Genomic DNA, 19,922 nt, shown 5'->3' with positions numbered 1-19,922 from the left:
TGGTAAGACCAGACCTTGTAGGCACTGAGAGACCTAGATAGAAGGTATATGCTGAGGTCATGGGCAGTTCCATGGAAGTTTTAATATTAAATGCACTGTGATTTTTTTTCTCTGAACATGGTCAGACCCAGAGGGTAGTAATTGATAGAAGTCACTCATCATGGTGTCCTGTGACCAGTGGGGTCCCCCAACGCTCTATCCTTGGACCCATATTGTTCAACATCTTCATTAATGATGTGGACATTGGAGTCAGGAGCGGACTGGCCAAGTTGGCCGATGACACCAAACTTTGGGGCAAAGCATCCACGCCATAAGATAGGCGGGTGATCCAGGCTGACCTGGACAGGCTCAGCAAATGGGCGGAGGAGAACCTAATGGTGTTTAACACCGAAAAATGCAAGGTTCTCCATCTTAGGAAAAAAAACCTGCAGCATCCTTATAGGCTCGGCAGTGCTACGCTGGTTAGCACTACAGAAGAAAGAGGCTTGGGGATCATCATTGACCACAAGATGAACATGAGCCTGCAGTGCAATGCTGTGGCTAGTAAAGTGACCAAAACCCTGGCTTGCATCCATAGATGCTTCTCAAGCAAATCCCAGGATGTCCTTCTCCCCCTGTACTCGGCCTTGGTGAGGCCGCAGCTGGAGTACTGCATCCAGTTTTGGGCCCCACAATTCAAAAAGGCTGTGGAGAAGCTTGAGAGAGTCCAGAGAAGAGCCACACGCATGATCAAAGGTCAGGAAAGCAGACTGTACGATGATAGGCTGAGAGCCATGGGGCTCTTTAGCCTGGAAAAGCGCAGGCTCAAGGTGATCTGATGGCCACCTATAAGTTTATCAGGGGTGACCACCAGGATCTGGGGGAACGTTTGTTCACCAGAGTGCCCCAAGGGATGATGAGGGCAAATGGTCATAAACTACTACAAGACCATTTCAGGCTGGACATAAGGAAGAATTTCTTTACTGTCCGAGCCCCCAAGGTCTGGAACAGTCTGCCAGCGGAGGTGGTTCAAGCACCTACATTGAACACCTTCAAGAGCAAATTGGATGCTTATCTTGCTGGGATCCTATGACCCCAGCTGACTTTCTGCCCTTTGGGCGGGGGACTGGACTCAGTGATCTTCCAAGGTCCCTTCCAGCCGTAATGTCTATGAAATCTATGAAATTTTAAATATTGTAGCATGAATTGTGTATGTGATTTGGTGCCATAAAATCCAAGAAAGACTGCAGGCCTATATACAACACACAGCCTCCATACAAGTCTGTGAAAAATTCCTACCCCTAAATATTGCTTCAAGAAGAGCAGGTACTCAAGCCTCTAGCAGTGATGAGTAACTCCATTTCTTACAAATAGATCAAAAGCTGAAATTAGAATACAGAAACATGCTTTTGCCTCTGCTGGTAACTGTAAAAGCTGAGCCATATAGTAGTTATTCTCTGTAGAACAACATCAATAAAAGCAGTATTATAAATCTAGTCTTTAGATCTGTGATGTCATTAATATCAGACATTAAAGGATTATAAGGAGCTGTTGTTTTCCTTAGATCAATCAGATTGATTGTAAGCAAATCTGGTTGTTCCCAGAAAACAGCCTGACAGTGTATTTCAGTTCTGAAAAATTAAAATGTTTAAAGTTGTTCTTCAGTTAGGTTAGAGCATTGCCTGTGCCACTTACCTTTCAACTTACATACATATGAAAATCATTTTTGGCTCAAATGTCTCTGATCTAAAACAAAACAATTATCTCAACCACAACTTGCAAATGAAATTAATAGAATTTCACTACCTTCAGCAATTCATCACATCTTTTTTATTTAATAAATGCAAACTCCTCAGACAAGGACACAAAACTTAATCCTGCCCGATGAAGGGCTGCCCAGATAGGAAGGTCTTACAGTGGTCCTGGAAAATGTCCAAGCTCAGGCTCTGACAAACCACACGTGGGAGGGAGTTCCAGAGCCAGGGAGTGACTACCAAGAACAGCCTTCCACGTGTGTTCATCACACGGACTGGGAATACAGATGGTATCTGAGGAAGGTTGCTCTCAGCTGACATTAGGGGATTGCAATGAAACATAAAGGAGAAGGTGGTCACTTACGTATGTAGGGCCCACATCAGTTAGTTATGGCCTTAATCACTGTTCCTGGAAAGCTATTGGAAGCCAGTGAAGACTCTGGAGTACCAAAGTAATATGCACTTGGTGTTCCACCCTGATTGAAAGGCAGGCTGCATAAATGAAGCGTCTAAAATGAGACCTTGATTGTGGGGTCCCTAAATGTTACTGAAATAAAACCACTGTTCCCCAGCATGTCCCCAAGGTTTCCTGGCTCATTATTCCACATACAGTCTTGCTAATCACCAGTGATGATATAATGGCTTTCTCCTTAAGCAAGGAGCAAGCGTAATGAGAGCCAGGTTTCTGAAAAGTAACTTTCTACTTTAACAAAGCAACTCAAAATGATGCCAAGTTGAAAGATCTGAGTCTATAGACCAGCTCGGTGCTGTAATTTAGGAGGAAGAACTTTTCTACATCTGTAGCATGTACATAATGATGATAAAACGGACCTATGACAGCAATGTTCTGGGGTAATACAGCAGAGTAAGACCCAGTTAAACTGCTGTAAAGCGCACTGAGATCGAAAATGAAAACGTTTATTCTGAATCTTCTCTTTTTCCTGGTGGATGAATGGGGGCCTGCCTTAATTTGATTAAGACGGTAAAAGCTGAATGCCTCTAAGCCTGGATAAGGGAGAAGTTCTAATTATATTTGCAACTCGCCTTTTAAAAACCTGTCCTGGTTTTAATTATCTGAGACAACCTTGAGAGGCAGGGGAATCTTTGTATATGCGGCCAAAATTTAGACTGTGTCTGGAGCAGGTGACGAATTTCCCATTAGTGTTTTTCCAACAGAATGTATAATTTCTTCATATTTAAAGTTTTTCACAACAAGATTTTGATTTTTTTATCTGGAAGATGTAAAAATATTTCATTTCAGTTTTGGTCAGTTTAAGACATTTTATATTGTTGAACTATATCTTAAAGGTTTGATTAGGTCAGTCTGATACTAATCTGGTTCTGCTGAATCTGATGTTGTGCTATATGCCTCTATTTTTCTTTATAAGCTGGACTCCTTGGCAGAGTGGCCACTGACCCATCCCCAAAATACAGGGCAACCCCTTGGTGGGGGGGAGAAACCACTGGTCCCCTCAACCAATCAGCAGTAAGGGGTGGGGCCATTGGGCCCCTTGGCCAGTGAGCAGCAAGGTGTGGGGATACCACAAAAAGACCACCTTTCTCTCTGGCTGGCTGGGAACCCTGCTCCTCCTGGCTGTTCACTGCCCTACATCTAGGCACAGCCAATAGAGTCACAAGGACAAATTCTTGACATGTATTTTCACCACTGAACTGAAAAACAGGACTTTCTGCAATCCGTTCCTTATTTAGAAATGGAAAAGGGACAAAGGGCTTAAAAACAGGACAGTCTAGTATAAATAAGACAGGACCAATGGACATCCTACTCCCAGGTCAGACTACATTGCCGTAATGCAGTGATGCGCACCCTTTTCATCCAGTAGGTCGGATGGACAGTGCCTGCTCCCTCCACGGGCCAGATCTGGCTGGTGGATCCAATCCAGTACTGGGGTAAGCACTGCAGGGACCCACCCAGCCATGCAGAGGGAAGCAGGGGGCAGCCCAGCCCTGATCCAGCTGTGCAGTGGAAGGGAGCTTTGTTTTGTTTCAACCCGGCTCTGAGGGGAGGGGGTACAACCCAGCCTTGATCCAGCTCTGTGGGTCAAGTGAGCATGGCCCAGACCTATGCGGGGAGGGGAACATGGACTGGCCCCAACCTGGCCAGGCAGAGGGCGGGGGGCCTGGGTCAGTTCCATGGCAGGGGGGTAGCATGGCCTGGCTGCAACCTGGATGTGTAGAGAAAAGGGGGGATGGCCTGGCTCCAGCCTACCAAGCAGGGCATAGGATTTTGGCAGCAAGGAGCAGTAGCAATATTAACTGTCACTGCTGCCCAATTTCCCAACACTTTGGGAGCCCACGGGCAAGATTCCAAGGCTCCATGGGCTGCATTTGGCCTATGGGCTGGAGGTTGAGCACCCCTGCTGTAATGCTTAGGCATCTCCCTCCCTCTGATTAAACAGTTGTAGTGCATCACAGGAAGTGTAATATCCAGGGAGGACAGCCAGAGAGGAATGACATAACTGAACTACAACTTTTCATGAGGCGCAGCAGCAGCTGACAATGCATGAAGATCAGTGTCAAGCAAGCAAAGGAGACATTTAGGGTCAGAAATGTTAGTGTCAAAACTAAATGTTTTTTGTTTCAGAACTCTTTGTTTTGGCTCTGGGATTTTGCCACTTGTGTTCCCCCTGAGTTCTCTGGGGCAAAGGCAGGTAGTGATGATTTGCAAACAGCTCTGTTGTGGCTGTTACCATCGAGAGAAGATGACATCTGAAAAGCTCAACACAGTCACATGCTGCAGATTTTTTTGTAAACCTAAAAAAATTTCCACACACAATATCAACCTTGATTGTATCACCTGGACCAGTATTTGCAGTGAATGCAAAAAGAAAGCCCTTTCAATTTTTCATCAATATGATGCAGGAAGAACATACTGCTGGTTTTTAAAGCACATCTTTGTGCAAATTCATTTAATAGTTTTTAGGGGCTGGAAGGGACCTTACAGATCATCAGGTCCAGCCCCCCTGCACTTGAGCAGGAAAGACTTCTGGGATCAGATGACCCCAGCAAGATGGGTATCAATTTACTGATGTTGCATCAAAGCACACTTCTTTTGTGTTGGAGCACAAAAATGAGTTTTAACATTTGTACTATTTCAGTGTGCAAAAGATACTTTGATCATGACCTCACCCATGAAGAATCAGTTAATATAAATTGTTACTTGTGCTTTAATTTTCTGAATATTATGAACCCTTAATAATTAAGTTTAAGAAAGAGAGAACTGCTGGAAAAAGTCTTTAAAAATAAAGTAAATGCAGTAAAAGCTGAGAATCAGAATGTCTAGAGCTAGCTCATCTTTAAAAATGTTGTAATAAAGAAAATTTTAAGTTTGGAATTAGTTGAAAATAGATTTCTAATTGGAACAGATGTGTGACATGTCTATTAATAGGATGACAGGATTATAATTTTATTGGCATTGATCTGGGACACTAATCCTATTTGTTGTGTTCCTCCTCCCTCACCCCAACATGAAAAATTGTTGTTGACAGAAGTGATAACATCTCAAGATGGGCTAATTTGAAATTGTCCTTAAAATTAATATAATGGAAGAGAACTGTGATTGGATACATAGCACATTTTGAATAGAACACAACTGGTGGTAGAGGGCCTTTAATTCATTACCTATAGGTAAAGGCTCCCAATGCTGCTTTAATAAATGGTAAAACAACCATGAATTTATAACAACAGATTCATAGGGGCGTTGGAAATGAAGAAAATACTTATTTATCGCAGTGACAACAGCAAGTGCTACATCTGCCTGCTGTGATTCTGTTTATAATCATTCACTCAATGAAGCTTTTAAGTCTGAAAGCTGAGGAGCATCAAGGTATAGCTCTTAAAGGTGACCTGAAAAGAGAAAACAATTGACTAATTGCCTTTATGTGATAAAGAGACCTATTGTGTGCATCCCCGGGCGTTTTATTTCTCCCCATTATTTTAATATAGAGCTGTCCCCTGTAACTTTTTGATCTAGTTATACCATTTCCTTTTTATTGCCACCCATTAACTTCAGTAAGTAACATTTTGGAATGTGAACATGTTTGTTAAATACTCATCTACCTCCACAGATAGGGTGAGTGTTCACAAAAACATATTGCCTTTATACACATGACAAAGGAGGACGTATTCTTTTAAATGCCTTGCAGTATTTTGAAGAAAATTGTAAGTTATTCCTAAATAAAACTGTCCCCCAGAAAAATGTTAAACCAACGAGGAGACGAGTGATCTTGTGGTGCAAACAGTAGGCAAAGAGTCTGGAAATCTTGGTTCTTTTGGCTCTACTGTAGGTTTCCTATACAACCTTGGCCCCAGTGCACATTCATTTAAAGGCACCATGGGTTGTGAACCCCAATCCCAACACCACCACCTCCTGCTGTGCCACACATGCATGGCACAAGGCACAATTTTGTGATTAGATCCTCTTTCTACTTGCTAGTGCAGGGGGAGCCCAGTATCATGATCCCAGGTTCCCCCTGTATCAGCAAGTTGAAAGCAGTGATTATAGTTATCATCCTAAATTAGTAATTATTTTAATTACTTATATATTTGCATTTGTTCAACATTTTATCTGACTTCCAAATTCTAGGGAGGAAAAAGCCATTACCTGAAAAAAGAACAATGAGCTACATGTACCAGTTATGTAAATCCCTTGATCACCTACACAGGTAAGACACTAAAATCAGTAGTTTTGCAATAAATTTGCCATTTACTTTTATTTAAATATTTTCTCTGTACACTTAGAAGCTTTAAGAACATGCTGATCCTCAAACTAAACCATTCTCTTTTTATCTGTTTATATTGGTTCAGAAATGGAATATTTCACAGAGATGTGAAACCAGAAAACATATTAATAAAGGTAAGCAGTCTTATATGAAAGGTTAATCTTTAATTAAAGGTCCACATACATTTCTCTTTATTCTGAGAAATGCTTCTTAATGTTTTCTCATTTTTCAGAATACATAACAAGTTGTTTTGTTTGTTTGTTGCAGCAGGATACCCTGAAGTTAGGAGATTTTGGATCTTGTAGGAGTGTTTATTCCAAACAGCCATATACAGAATACATCTCAACACGCTGGTACCGAGCACCAGAGTGCCTGCTCACAGATGGCTACTATAGCTACAAAATGGACATGTGGAGTGCTGGCTGTGTTTTCTATGAAATTACAAGGTAAGCAAGCAGAAAAAGTATAAGGCTCTAGTTTATTCAAATGTCAAATAAACTCCAAGATAAGGACCAACCCATCAGATGATCAGCACAGTGGTTCTCAAACTTTTTGTTTTTTTGCGGACCACTTGAAAATTGCTGAGGGTCTCGGTGGACCACTTAATTTTTTTTGTTCTACAAATCAAAGCACACCACTTATATTTTAATATCAGTAATCTTACCTTACAAGTACAGATATTCTCAATTGTTCCGCAGTCTTTCTGCCTACCACTTGAATGGAGCTTGCGGATGAGTGGTGGTCTGTGGACTACAGTTTGAAAACCTCTGATACAGATGATACGACATTTGGGTTTTTGTGAAAAATTCCCATGCTGCTGAAATCCTGTTTGGCCTGGCATCATCTATGCTTAACAGCTAATTAGTAACAAACCAGCTAAATGCTGAGAAAAGTAACCCTCAAGCACCTTTGTACAGTTAATCCCTCCAAGTATGCTCTTTATTTGAAACATCTTCACAACTTTTCACTGTTTTTCTCATTTTGGCCAAGTGTCTCCCCCTTACTCCCTCATTGAGTTTGATATGTATGGTCCTTCCTTTTCCTGTAACAAGCACAAATGATTGTCCTTGGCCTTAATTCCCTCAGTGTTATATTTTTACCTCCCTTTGTTGATTTATACTTCTGCAACAGCAAAGGTAATTAGTGAGTCACAAGCAACTGACCTGTATAATTTAGTGTGAAAAATCTTTTGTTCAAAATTTATTTTCACAGGCTTAACTTTTTTGGGGGGAAACAAAACAAACCTGATGAGCCGATACCTCCCACGGTTGGGGTCTATCCAAAAATGCATTTTGGTAAAGCTGGTATAAAACCCCTTCAGTGATTTGAGGTTTGTAATGGTATAAAACTGTAGAACTGGAAAGAATCACAATTTTTGTGAATCACAATATGAAGAAAAAGAAATATTTCTTGAACATCCTTGTGGCCTAGCAACAGCAGTAATTCTGCTCTGTCCTCCTACACTGCCTCCTCCTCATTTCATATACAACCAGAAGTGGCAACATTTTCATTTCGGTCTTCTAAGTGCAACTGCTGCTGTCACCATTAGTCCTATAAACTGACAAAATTTATGCTTTGGCTGCTTATTAACCATTAAAAACAACTAATTTTATGTTGGGTAGATGCCAGTTAACATAAATAGTCCATCTGTCTCACAGGCACGCATATCTGCAAATGGTTGATAATGCTGATCTCTGAAAAATTAGTTCTATAATACTGCTTTGCAAAACATCACCTTTTTCATTTCCATCAGAATTTTTTTTAAGTTTGGAGGTTATATTCTAGGTGAATACCAAAAACTTCAGACTTTTTTGGCAAGTAAATAAAAAGAACAGAACAAAAATATAACTTACTAAGAAGAAGGAAGTTGTGGGCAGATTTATTTAATTTTTTTTTGTTTAATTTCCCCAGTTTCTGCTGCCAAACACATTTGAAAGTCATAAGTAAGGATTCTTAGAGCCCATCTTGTAAATGCTTTCTGTCTTCTTTTGCTTCAGTCCTTAAAGTGGTTTTGTTTTCTTTGCATCTCAGATCTGGCTGTTCACAATCCCCGGTTTAGGAACTCTCATGTATCATTGTACTTCTACTTACTGCAGCTAACAAAAATGTAGCAGAAGCTACATCTCACTGCTTTGTTCTTACCTAGCTGTACAAAATGAACTCTTTGCTTTGATTACAGGGATACTATGTTGAATAGTGCTTGTAGCTAAGGTCCTAGATGTGGTTTGGCAAACAAATGTTGGAAAATTAGTCTTTGTCCTTCCCGAACACAAGCAACACATTTATTTTAAATACCTTTGTGTTGTGCTGTTGAAAATAGTAGGTCTTATTATGTACTCTGGGAAACTTATTCATAGATTTATAAGAAGTTTGATATCTGTAGAGTCTGCTAATAGAGAAAGAAGGTATAAAAATGGAAAGAAAAAAAACAGTAGGCCACATTCTTAGCTGGTGCAATGGTTTCAGAGGAGTTATGCCTATTTACACTAGTTTATCTGCCCCAGCAAGTAGAGAGCAGAAGCACGATACAGTGTTGTTGCAAAGAGCCTGGACTTTTAAATAAAAGATGCACATGGCAGCAAGCAGGCTGTTTAGTTCCATCATGCAGGTAACACTCCCTTACCACGTGGGAAGTGCACCATATTCCAGGACCTACTACTAGAGTCAGAGAAAATGGATGACTATGGAACAAGACATGGTACAGGACAGTGGACAACTTCTTCACATCATTAAGTTAGAGATGTGGGAAGGGGGGAGGTTGGTCAGTGGTTAAAAATAGCTTGCAAGAACCAATTTAACCCATTTTACCAGAAACCTGGGCTGTCAGCCAACACAAGTGCACACTGCTCATTGGTATGAAATGGTAATTAAAGACCCACACTTGTGATCCAGAATTCTTGCCTTCCTCTGATGTGTTCATTTTCAGAGCATCACAAAGTAGCAGCAGTTTCACCAGAACTAGTATTGTTAATATTGTTATGTTCTTGTCTCTTTCAGTTTACACCCTCTTTTTCCTGGATCCAATGAACTGGACCAAATATCAAAAATCCATGATATTATAGGCACCCCTGCTAAGAAAATTCTTAATAAGTTCAAACAGTAAGTATAGTTATTGGCACATTTATTCATATCTAAATGAAACGTGTGGTGCCATTCAGCCAGTCCTTTAGTATGAACACTTGACTCTAAATGGAGGCATCATTATGTTTATTAATATTCACTTATACCTAAAGTTCAACAAACAACTATGATTAGATTAAATACATTAATTTTCATGGAAGATTCCCAGTTAAGGGAAGAGAAAAATTGAGCTGGGTTTTGATTGTTTTTCCCCCTCCTCTCTTACCCATCAGGAACTTATGCCTCTGGGCCTTTTGCCTTCTGGCATCAAGTGAATTATCCACATAGGTTTTGGGGGAGCATTTGTAGATCATCCTCCTCCTGTCCTCAGCATAGCAGGTGCAACACTGCTGCATAGAGTTTACAATCAGGGGGACGTGTCTTTGACATCATGGGTCTCTTCTAGCCCTGCTGTTCTGTGATCTTTTCCACCAAATGTAACACTGCTGTTTCTGCACTGCTAACAGGGTGTTCTTTCCCCCAGTATCTCTGTGATATTCCCAGGCAGCTGAGAGAATTGAGTTTAAGTTTTGTTTTCAGTCTCATCTGGTAGCTTACCTCTATAAAAATGTGGAACTCATTGCCAACAGATGTTGTGGAACGTGACAGTTTAGCCAAATTCAAAATGGGACTGGACAAAGTATTGGAGAAAAAGGGCATCAGTAGCTATTGAGCCTGGGAGTTAGGGATACAGCCTCTGAATTAGAGCATCCTAAACCTTGAATGCTGGAGGCTGCAAGTGCAAGAGAAACAGTGGAAAAAAACCCTGATTATCCCCAGTTCACTCTCCCTTTCAACGTCCATATTCTGGTCACTGGGCAAGATGGACTTACAGTCTGACCTAGTAAATGGCAGTTCTTATGCTTATCCACTATGCCAGTTATAATTTGAAAGGGAACAAAGTTGTCATCTGAATGTTCCCCAAATATTTTCCCTTTTCATGTGACTTTCTAGCAGATAAGAATAACCTTTTAAGGTGTTTTCAGTAGGCTGACTATTCGGAGGCAGTTTACATGAATAATAAGTATTTGCTCTGTCACTGGGTTTACACAGGTCAAGAGCCATGAGTTTTCACTTCCCCTTTAAGAAAGGGACAGGAATACCTTCTCTTGTGCCTAATTTGTCTCCCAAAGGCCTCACTCTCATGTACGCAATGATAGAATATGATCCTGATGAGAGAATTGCTGCCTGCCAGGCTTTACATCATCCTTATTTCCAAGAGCTGAGGTAAGTTTGTACTTTCAATAAAAGATTTTAAAGTGAAATCCTTAACCATCCAATGATCTTGTGGGGGAGGAACGTGACATAAAAGCCCCTGTATTAGGCTGCAGCACCTTGGAGGGAAGCAAACTTGCTCTTTAATACAGTTAAATAAAGGTCATGTGTCAGTTGGGTTCATCTGCAGTGGATTTGTTTAATTTTTCTGCTCCTTCCAGGACAGCAGATAAGAAAGCTTTGACCATACAGAGAAAAGTAAGATTAACAGAAAATACAGAGGGACAGGAGCCTATCCACCTGTGGCCCATTTCAAAGGAAAGCAAAGGACAGGTAATGTCTACAACAGGAGAACACAAAGGGTATTTAGAGAAAATAATCTGCAATGTTTGGCTTGTTTGTTATATAAACAAACATGATCTCAGGGCAACTGCAAGGTTTTCTTCCTAATCTGATCAGATTCCTATGTTAAAGAGTGAGAACCTGACACCCATGCAAAGTCTCATGCAAACAGCGTCAAGACAAAAGTGACAGTTCGGCACAATCTGTTTGTTAGATGCCTTGTCACCTAATAGAGTCACAATTTCACAATTAATGGTAATTATTCTTCCCTGTTTCTCTTGTATTCTGTGGCCTAAAGAAGTGGCAAGATAGCTTTTTATAACCATCCCAACTGCCCTGATAAAATATAATCCAGGTGTTTTAAATCAGGTTCTATTAAGTAAAATGTAGAGGGTCAAAATAGCTTTGTGCCCTTCCTTTCCACCTTTTAAAAAGGCCAAGATTATTATTTTTTTCTGTGTGTGTATATTAGAATTTCTAGATTTGTTTGCCGTGTTTTTCGTGGAAGTATATGAATAAACTGAGAACTAAGATTTTATATTAGGTAAAGGCAATGACATCTGATTGAGAAGAGATTTTTCCGTAGACTTCAAAACTCAATTGATACATATTTAAATTAACTCAAAATATTCAAGATCTTCACTGCATCGTTAGGGTAAGTTGCCAGTCTGTATCTGTTGGATCTCCAGACAAGATCTCAAGCAAAACAGGGTTAAACATTTAGAAAGACTGCTTTTTTTTAAATGCACATAAAGCAGTGAAAAGGGACACAAGCCTATTTTTTTCCTCTGCTAGAAAACTTTAAAACACAAGATCAGGTGATATGGGATTTGCAAAAGATATTCAGTGTAAGAATTGCAAAATAAAAAAGTGCTGGGATGCATTGTAGGTTATTTCATGCTTTTTATTGTGTAATTAGGACTTCATTGAGTTGGGCACTTTTTTTTTTTTTTTTTTTTTTTAGCTACAACCATTTAATCCTCATAAGAAGTGACTGCAAAGAGATTAAAACTTATTTCTTCATTTTAAAAGCACTTTCTTAGGCAAGCTCAGGAAAATCCAAAACATCATCATGGACCTTCCTGTGTAATAGAATTACCAAAACTGAATGTTTGTGGAGTAACGAAGTTGACTTCTTATCCTAGTCCTAAATTTGGTTCCGTTTTTACCACACCTGCAACACACTGTGACGTACCCGTGTTGCAGCCTATTAAATATATCAGGACAAATTGCAAGGTACTAATTTTAACTTGAGTTCAATTATACACAACAGAGGAATGACCAGATTTCAAACTTCTGTCATTTCTTTAACAGTCTGAAAAACAGAAAGAACTTAAGACTTCTTTGAAACAATACCACTTACCTACTATAGAACGAAGAGATGGAAGATATTGACCATCTTGTCAAAGATCTGGAGTGTAAGGAAAAGTGTAATATGCAGAGACTCAGATTCAACCATGCTTTCAGTGTTACCAGAGGTACATCAAGAAAAATATTGCCTTAGCTTGTGTTTCTTAAAAATGCCACAGGAAAACACTACAAGACTGTCTCTAAAGGGCTACTGAAATAGCACTTTGGAACTTTGTTCCTGAAAGATATCAATATTTATGCAAGCAACATTTGGGCAGCTCAGATGCACTTTATACTTGAACTCAAACAAGTTTGGGTTTTTTAAGACCTGAAAGCTTGAAAGTTTTGTTGTATTTTTAAACACACAAAAACAAAACAAAAAATTAAAAATAAGTGTTTTTTGTTGGAGCTTAAGTACTAAGAATGTATTTTTGTATTTTTATACTATAAACAGAAATAGAAAGTTGCGTATTATGTTATTTAAGAATGAAGCTTGGTCTGTCATTTTTTACATTTAAACAGAAAAACTAACTTCAAAGTCAATGCTGGAAAATAATGTTCTTCTGTATTTGATAGTTGCAAAGGCAAAAGTCCTGTTAACATCTTGAGGATTATGCCATCAGTTGGGATGCCCTTGATTTTAGCAAAATTATAAAAATTATATATTAAAATAGTCATTTTAATTGCTTTAAAAAAGTTATATCCAAAGAATACAAATACTGCTGTGCACTTATTTGATTCAAAAGCAAAGTCTTGATCATGGTTTCCCTTCTCTTTCTTAAACTTTGCTTTGGTATTAGTAGAAAGTAATCCATGTTTTGCAACTAGCTGATAGGAAAAACTGGAAAACAGTAATGCATTTCTGCCATTTTAACATTTCAGAATGAATGGAGACATTTTAGCAGATATTCATTGCATAAGGTATTAGCTTATTTGTGGTCTAAGATGCAAAAATTAAAAATGGTATTTTGGCTTTATTAAGAGAAGCTGTTTAAACTAATGATGAAGTTCAGTACATTTGATTTTAAAACTTTTTAATAATTATCTAGTAAAACAAAAGCTGTTTATTGAGAGCTCTGTTACAAATTGCATTTATAATTTCAGAACCAAGTAAAGCTTAACTTTATGACGTGTATTTATATTAAGGGGTTGCAAAATTCACTCAATTTGAGAATGGTATCTGATGAACCTGGATACATTTCTACTGAATAAGTTTTCAATTAAAAGAGATTCTAGCCTTATTAGTTTTAAAAATACTCTGTTCATTTTTGGAAAAGTTATTGGACATACAGGCTTCCCAAGCCTGCAGAGAGCAGCCCCAGTTCTTCTGCTATCAGAATTCTCCCAAACTGCAGCAGAATGAAATCAAACAAGATCCTAGTCTGTTTCCAGCTGCTGCTCCCTACTTTGTGGGCAGCAGGAAAACTTGAATCACTTTACAACACTCATTGGGGTTAACAAGGGACTGCACTCACAGATAGCTTGGGGGTGGGGCATGTAGAGAAGTGACAGCTCTGCTTATTCAACATGCCCAAGGCAGATACAAATGGTGGAAACCTTGGATAAGATCATGGAACAACAGATGCTTCAGCAGCTTAGGCAGCAGTGGCAATAGCTTCTCTATCAAGAGATCAGCCTTTAGCCTCTTGCAGGGACTCTTTTTGTCCCACTAATGTAGCATTTGTCTCTAGCACTGGCTTGTAGATTTGAGGTTTGAGATTGTTAGGCCTTGTAATTTATCCAGTCTGGGAAATGCTATGGGCCTTTCAAACAGCTTTTTAACCTGTGCATTATTTCAGGATGGACCTGACACTATTTGTTAGTGGAGGCTTTTTGCTTTATTCTGATCTTCTATAACTTGGTAGTTTGGTGGGGATATATTTAAAATAAGCAAGCTTGTTCTTATCTAGTAGGATTCCATGTTTGCTTGTGGAGAGAGCACTGGATGGGATTCAGGATATCTGGGTTGTCTTCTTGTTGCCACTGGCCTGCTGGGTAATCTTGAGAATGTCCCTTCACCCGTGTCTTGGTTTCTCTATCTGTCAGATGGGAGTAGCAATATTTTTGTCTTTTTGTAAAATGCTTTAAGATGGACTGGTGAAAAGCACAATGGAAGAGCCTGCTCTTAGTCTGAAAATTTTTTTCAAAAGATAAAATCACTATTGAAGGAGCTGTCTGAGTGCCTATAGGCAAGTTCTCTCGATACATTCAAGTAGCTAATGCGAATGAGGAATGTCATTATTTGGCTCCTGTTCTAATTAGCTAAACCACTATATCATGGATAGTGGCCTGTAAAATGTTTGTTCATCTCATTCTAGTGCTTAGATGAGTGTCCGTTTTAAAGGTTAAAAACGGAGAAATAAACACTTTCTAACCCTTTGAAGTGGTTCCTACAAACTGAGGTCTCCAACATACTGGGGACTCTGTGAGGAAACCTGCCTTCAGTTACCAAAGACCTGCTGCATTAATAGTGAGCATCCGTCTTTAGGAATAACACCAGTACCTCACTCAACTACATAAAACTGGAAAATTTAGTAAAGTAACTGAAATAAGTTAGGATGGCAGAAGGACTGTGGGTACAGTGAACATGAATGATTGACAAGGAGGTGAATTCCACTGAAACAGAAAATAAATCAATCCCTTGATCTCTTTAACAGCCTCCTTCCAAACCTATTCCATCACCAATTTAGTTATTTGACTAAAGCATTACACACATCCTAGAGAAATCAGAGCAATTAAAGAGGAAGACCTATTTAAACCATCTGCTCACTTGTTATCCATTTTTTTATAATGTAAAAATACAGCTGAGGTAACTGTAAAGGTTTTGCAATTAAGAGCATAACTGTTCTGTTATAATTAATCTGCTCCCTCCTCCCATATTGCAGTTAACTTAGTGACATGTACCGACATTCAGGAGAGAATATTTAAAGAGCTTAAATAGCAGTAGGGTCAATGCACCAGTTGTCTGAGCACCTACCTCGTGTGAACATATTTAGGGTACAAAATTGGAGTTGAATTTAGGGAATGGAACTAAGGGCTACAGCTCTAGATATGGAACTATAATGCAACAGTAACCTGCAGTTTCACACCTTCACAACTTTGGGCTAGAAGTTCTATTAACTCATCCTTTCTTGAACGGGGATTGTGTTGTTTGTTTCTAGAGGACATGAGAAATACAAGGCCTCTTGCAAATAGAGGCGTGTGACACTTCGGTCACCAATTCAATTTGGAGAAAGTTCAGCCTGATTCAGAGGCCAAATCACCGAATCCGAATCAAATTGGGAAAACAAACAAAACCTCCGAATCGATTCAGAAAAGATTCAGAAAGGCAGTCTTTCAGGGCAGCAGAAACTGAGAAAAGGGAGGGGGAGCAGGGGTGGAAAGATTGACATCTGTAGCTTGGCAGTGACTGTGATCTTTCCCTGAGTCCCCTTCCAGTCTCAGTGCTCTGGGGAAGGGACATAGAAACAGCGCATAAGCCTCCGTCTGCAGCCTTTCTGTCCCTTTTGTGAGCTGTTTCTGCCTGAGCCCTGCTGGTTTCATCCTGCTGTGCCTTAGCGCGCACCCCCCCAGTCATGTCAGGAATTTTGCTTATTAGCACCTTGAGGTGTAGTTTCCCAGAAACCCCTGCACCTATCTCCTTGAACCATGGCAGGCTTCATGCCCCTGGAATGGGCTACCATCCCTGATGTTTTCATCCAAATCTGCCAAAAAATTACAAATTTATAGGTCTTTAAGTGATTTCCCATTATAGTCTATGGTCGAATCAGTGCCAGATCTTTCAGAGCAGATTTGGCCAAATTGATTTGGGACAGTGATCTGAATTGAATCACTGTCCGCTGAATTAGCCAAATCAGAATCCGATCCTTCCCTATTCCCACAGGCCTAGTAGCAAGTCCTCAACATTGTACTGCAGTATAGAGAAGGTTTTTTGAGAAGGGGTTGCAGGGGAGGAAAGGGGGGTTGTTTTTTTAACTGGAAGATATTCCATGTCAGAAACTGAGCCACCTTCTTGCCAAGCATTCAAGCAAGAACAACAGAGGGTATAAGCATTCAAGTGTAAATACACCCGTTCAAATAATCTGGAAGAATTTTCCCAGGCGTTTTCCTCGTAGAAAAAAAAAAAAAAAACCAAAAAAAAAAAACTTACCTATCTGAAGAGCCCTGAACAGACATTCACATACTGAAGCACTGAGGACTTGCAGCGTTGGTGCTGCACAGCCAGGGGACCTCGATGCGTACATCTCAATGTGCTCTGCAGGCTCTGTGACCTTGCCTGGAGACAGGTGGCAGCAATGCGCAAGACAGCCCTGACTGGCTTACCTATATAGTTCAAGGTCATCCTGCATCTCCTTGCTGCACAAGGTGGGGATTATGAGTGGGTGGGGAGAGGGGGAACAAAGCGATTTTGGATGCTGGAAAACTATGCTGTAGTTTCTCTCATAAGGAAACATGTAGGCATTTGCTCTTCCAAGACAAACTCTCCTGGGAGCAATTTAACCCTGGTTGTTCACAGGCTACTTTTCTTCTGGAGTGACCATTTTTGCTGTGACAGAAATCCTGAACAACTGTACATTTGTGGTTTCTATTGCGAGAAAAGCAACTCTCCCAGCAAAAGCTGAAAGTCTGTACATGGCCAGAGTCTTATGCTCTCCATTAAAGCTGCAAGGCTACAGGCATGTTTTGCAGGGGAGTAAGAAAATGAAGTTTATCTGAACATTTGTATAGTATCAGATCAACCCTGCAGCAGAATAATCAGTTTTTAGGATGCCATTTTGTTTAAGAGAGTTGCTTTCCACAGTAGTGAAAACACATCTCCAGAATATTTTGTTTGGTGCAACATTTTGTTAGTACTCATAAGACACCAGATACTAGAAACAAAGCTAATCAGCATTTAACAGCAAAATGAGTCCATGTTCTAAAATCCATCTTGCACCTTTCTTGCCTTTCAAGTTCACTTTTTTAGTTGGATCCATACTGTAAGGCAGAGGTCAGAGCAGTCATCTACTTGTCAGATGTCCATTGCATTCACTAGTTTATTTCAAACTTTCCCAAAATAAGTTTTACTTAGTTATTTGATGCCAAAAGAATGCAAGTCAAGTCCTTGTTTCCAGGCAATCCTCCATCTCTAAAAGCAAATGTGGATTTTTACCAAACTTATCTGTATCTGCATAGGTGGTGTTAATATTATTCACATTGAGGTACTATTAGAAACACTAAAATATGCAGAAAACAAAGCTGCTTCCATGGCTAGCGCATGTGGTACGGCTAGCGCATGTGGTACGTGAATTCTGACACATATTTTGAAAGCAGGCTAATTTGTTATATCCTTCATATTATTTAAGGAAATGTTATTTGAAAAAGCTGAACAATGACCACTGGAAGATGATTTTTGTAAAAAATATTGCAAAAACTGCAGGAAGTTGAAAGTTATATTGTGGAATACTTTGCATGTCACTAAAAATGTATAAGCTTATAATTAGATCCTACTTTATCATACACATTCTCTTCAATTTTGGCACTTAAAATGGCAATGGGGCACTTTGTCAAACAAGCATTAATCTTTGTTAGTGTAGCCATTTTTTTGAAGTTTTATTTACCATACATTGCCTAATACCCATTTGTCTATCTAGACTTTTGAATTACGATCATACATTTGCATATGGTATTAATTTGAATTTTTTCACTTTAACATGCAGCATCTACATATAATTCCAACTTTTTTTAGATCCAAAGTTATCCCACGTTCACTGGTTCTTAAGTGTGTGTTGGGGTGGGCATTGCTGGCTTATGCAACTTCAGAGCCATTGGTTATCCTCGCTGAAAACTCATGGAGGTCAGGTAAGGTCCCAGGTGCCTGGCAAAGGGCAAATATAATGTCCATCTTTAAGATAGGGAAGGAAGAGGATACAAGGGATTATAGGCGAGTCAGTCTGACCTCAATATCTGGAAATATCATGGAGTAGGTCCTTGTGGGATTTATTGTGAAGTACCTAGGGATAACAGGATGATCAGGAATAGCAGACAGATTTACCAACCTGATTTCCTTCTATAACAAGCCAACAGGCTTTGTGGATGTGGGGAAAGCCTCGTCTTTATACCTGCAGTATACCTCGACTTTAGCAAGACTTTTGGCACCATCTCCAATGACACTCTCAGTAACAAATGAGAAATGCAACTAGGGAAATAGACTAAAGTACTATAACATGGATACATAACTGGTTGGATCATTGTGCTCAATGAGTAGTCAATGGCTGAAGGTCTAGCTGGGAAGAGGTAACATGGTCTTCCCGAGGAGTTTGTCCTGGATTCAGCATTGTTTACTACTAATAATTTGGACGACATGATTGAGTGCACATTTAAATTTTCAGATGACACCGCGTTGGATGGAGTTGCATACACTCTGGAGGGCAGGGCTAGGATAGACTGGAGAAATAATCCGCAATCCAATCAGATGGCATTGAACAAGGACAAATGCAAAGTCCTACACTTGAGATGCAATAACTGCATGCACAAATACAGACTGGAGAATGACTGGTTCAGCTGCAATACAGAAAAGGAGCTGGGGGTTACAATGAACCACGAGGTGAATAAGCCAACAGCATGTTCTCATTGCAAAAAAGGCAACATCCATGGGTCAGCTGTACAAATCAAGAGATGTGATTCTTCTGCTCTATTCTGCATTGGTGAGACTTCATCTGGAGTACTGTGTCCAGTTTTGGGGCCCACACTTCAAGAAGTATATGGACAGATTTTCCAGGAGTCCAGCAGGGCAATTTATAAAAAGAGGATGGAGATAATCCTGTCACAATAAGGGACAAGAATAGGAGCAATGACTTCAACCTAATTTAATCTACTGAAGCCTGGAGATTAGGAAGAACTTCCTAGGAGTGTGGTCAGGCTATCTAGGAATGTTGTCAAATCTCCATCCTTAAAGTTTCCAAGAACAGGTTAGGCTATTGTCAAGGATGATCCTGCCATCAAATAGGTGGCTGAACTTGGTGACCTCATGAAGTCCTTTCTAGTCCTACTTTCCTATGCATTAGTCAGTTTTCAAATGTACATGCATACTAAAATCAAACTGGAATTTGTTCCTGAAAGTTACTTGACTTGATAAGAACACTAACCTAAAGTCTCTCATAGCATTAGTCAAACTGGCTGCTGCTCACACAACAATAGGTATTCAGCTTCTCTCTAAAAAAAAACATATAAGATCTACTGCCATTTTGCACAATTATCTTCTTGGATTATTATACTCACAACCATGCAATTCTTATATAGCAAGTACTCAATTTTTGTAGTAATTTAAAAAATATTTCTGTACAATTATAGTTCATATGAGCCAAAATGCTAACACATTGCACTTAATTTTAAAAATATTTTGTCAAAATGTCAAAAAATGCCTTTAATCTCTCAGCATAGC

General features: G+C 39.6%; 1 protein-coding gene across 2 annotated transcripts in view; it reads left to right on the top strand.

Annotated features, from left to right (window-relative positions):
- Window positions 1-19,214, top strand: part of MOK (MOK protein kinase) — a 34,078-nt gene extending 14,864 nt beyond the window's left edge. Inside the window, exons 5-13 of one of the 2 annotated variants that reach the window (XR_002104169.1) lie at window positions 6,337-6,415; window positions 6,558-6,606; window positions 6,740-6,918; window positions 9,470-9,571; window positions 10,646-10,819; window positions 11,029-11,140; window positions 12,182-12,385; window positions 12,464-13,314; window positions 19,204-19,214. Coding sequence is in view for 1 of the 2 variants with exons in the window: in XM_019552537.1 (XP_019408082.1) it covers window positions 6,337-6,415; window positions 6,558-6,606; window positions 6,740-6,918; window positions 9,470-9,571; window positions 10,646-10,819; window positions 11,029-11,140; window positions 12,182-12,385; window positions 12,464-12,544 (980 nt within the window). In the remaining variant the exon portion in view is untranslated. Of the gene's footprint in view, window positions 1-6,336; window positions 6,416-6,557; window positions 6,607-6,739; window positions 6,919-9,469; window positions 9,572-10,645; window positions 10,820-11,028; window positions 11,141-12,181; window positions 12,386-12,463; window positions 14,699-19,203 lie in introns of those variants that run through there. The other variant, XM_019552537.1, reaches the window with a different exon arrangement.
- The last annotated feature ends 708 nt before the right edge of the window (window positions 19,215-19,922 follow it).

This window comes from Crocodylus porosus, unplaced genomic scaffold (genome assembly GCF_001723895.1).
Source record: "Crocodylus porosus isolate Cpor-Errol unplaced genomic scaffold, CroPor_comp1, whole genome shotgun sequence".
Taxonomy (NCBI): domain Eukaryota; kingdom Metazoa; phylum Chordata; order Crocodylia; family Crocodylidae; genus Crocodylus; species Crocodylus porosus.
This window is presented reverse-complemented; position numbering and strand designations above follow the sequence as displayed.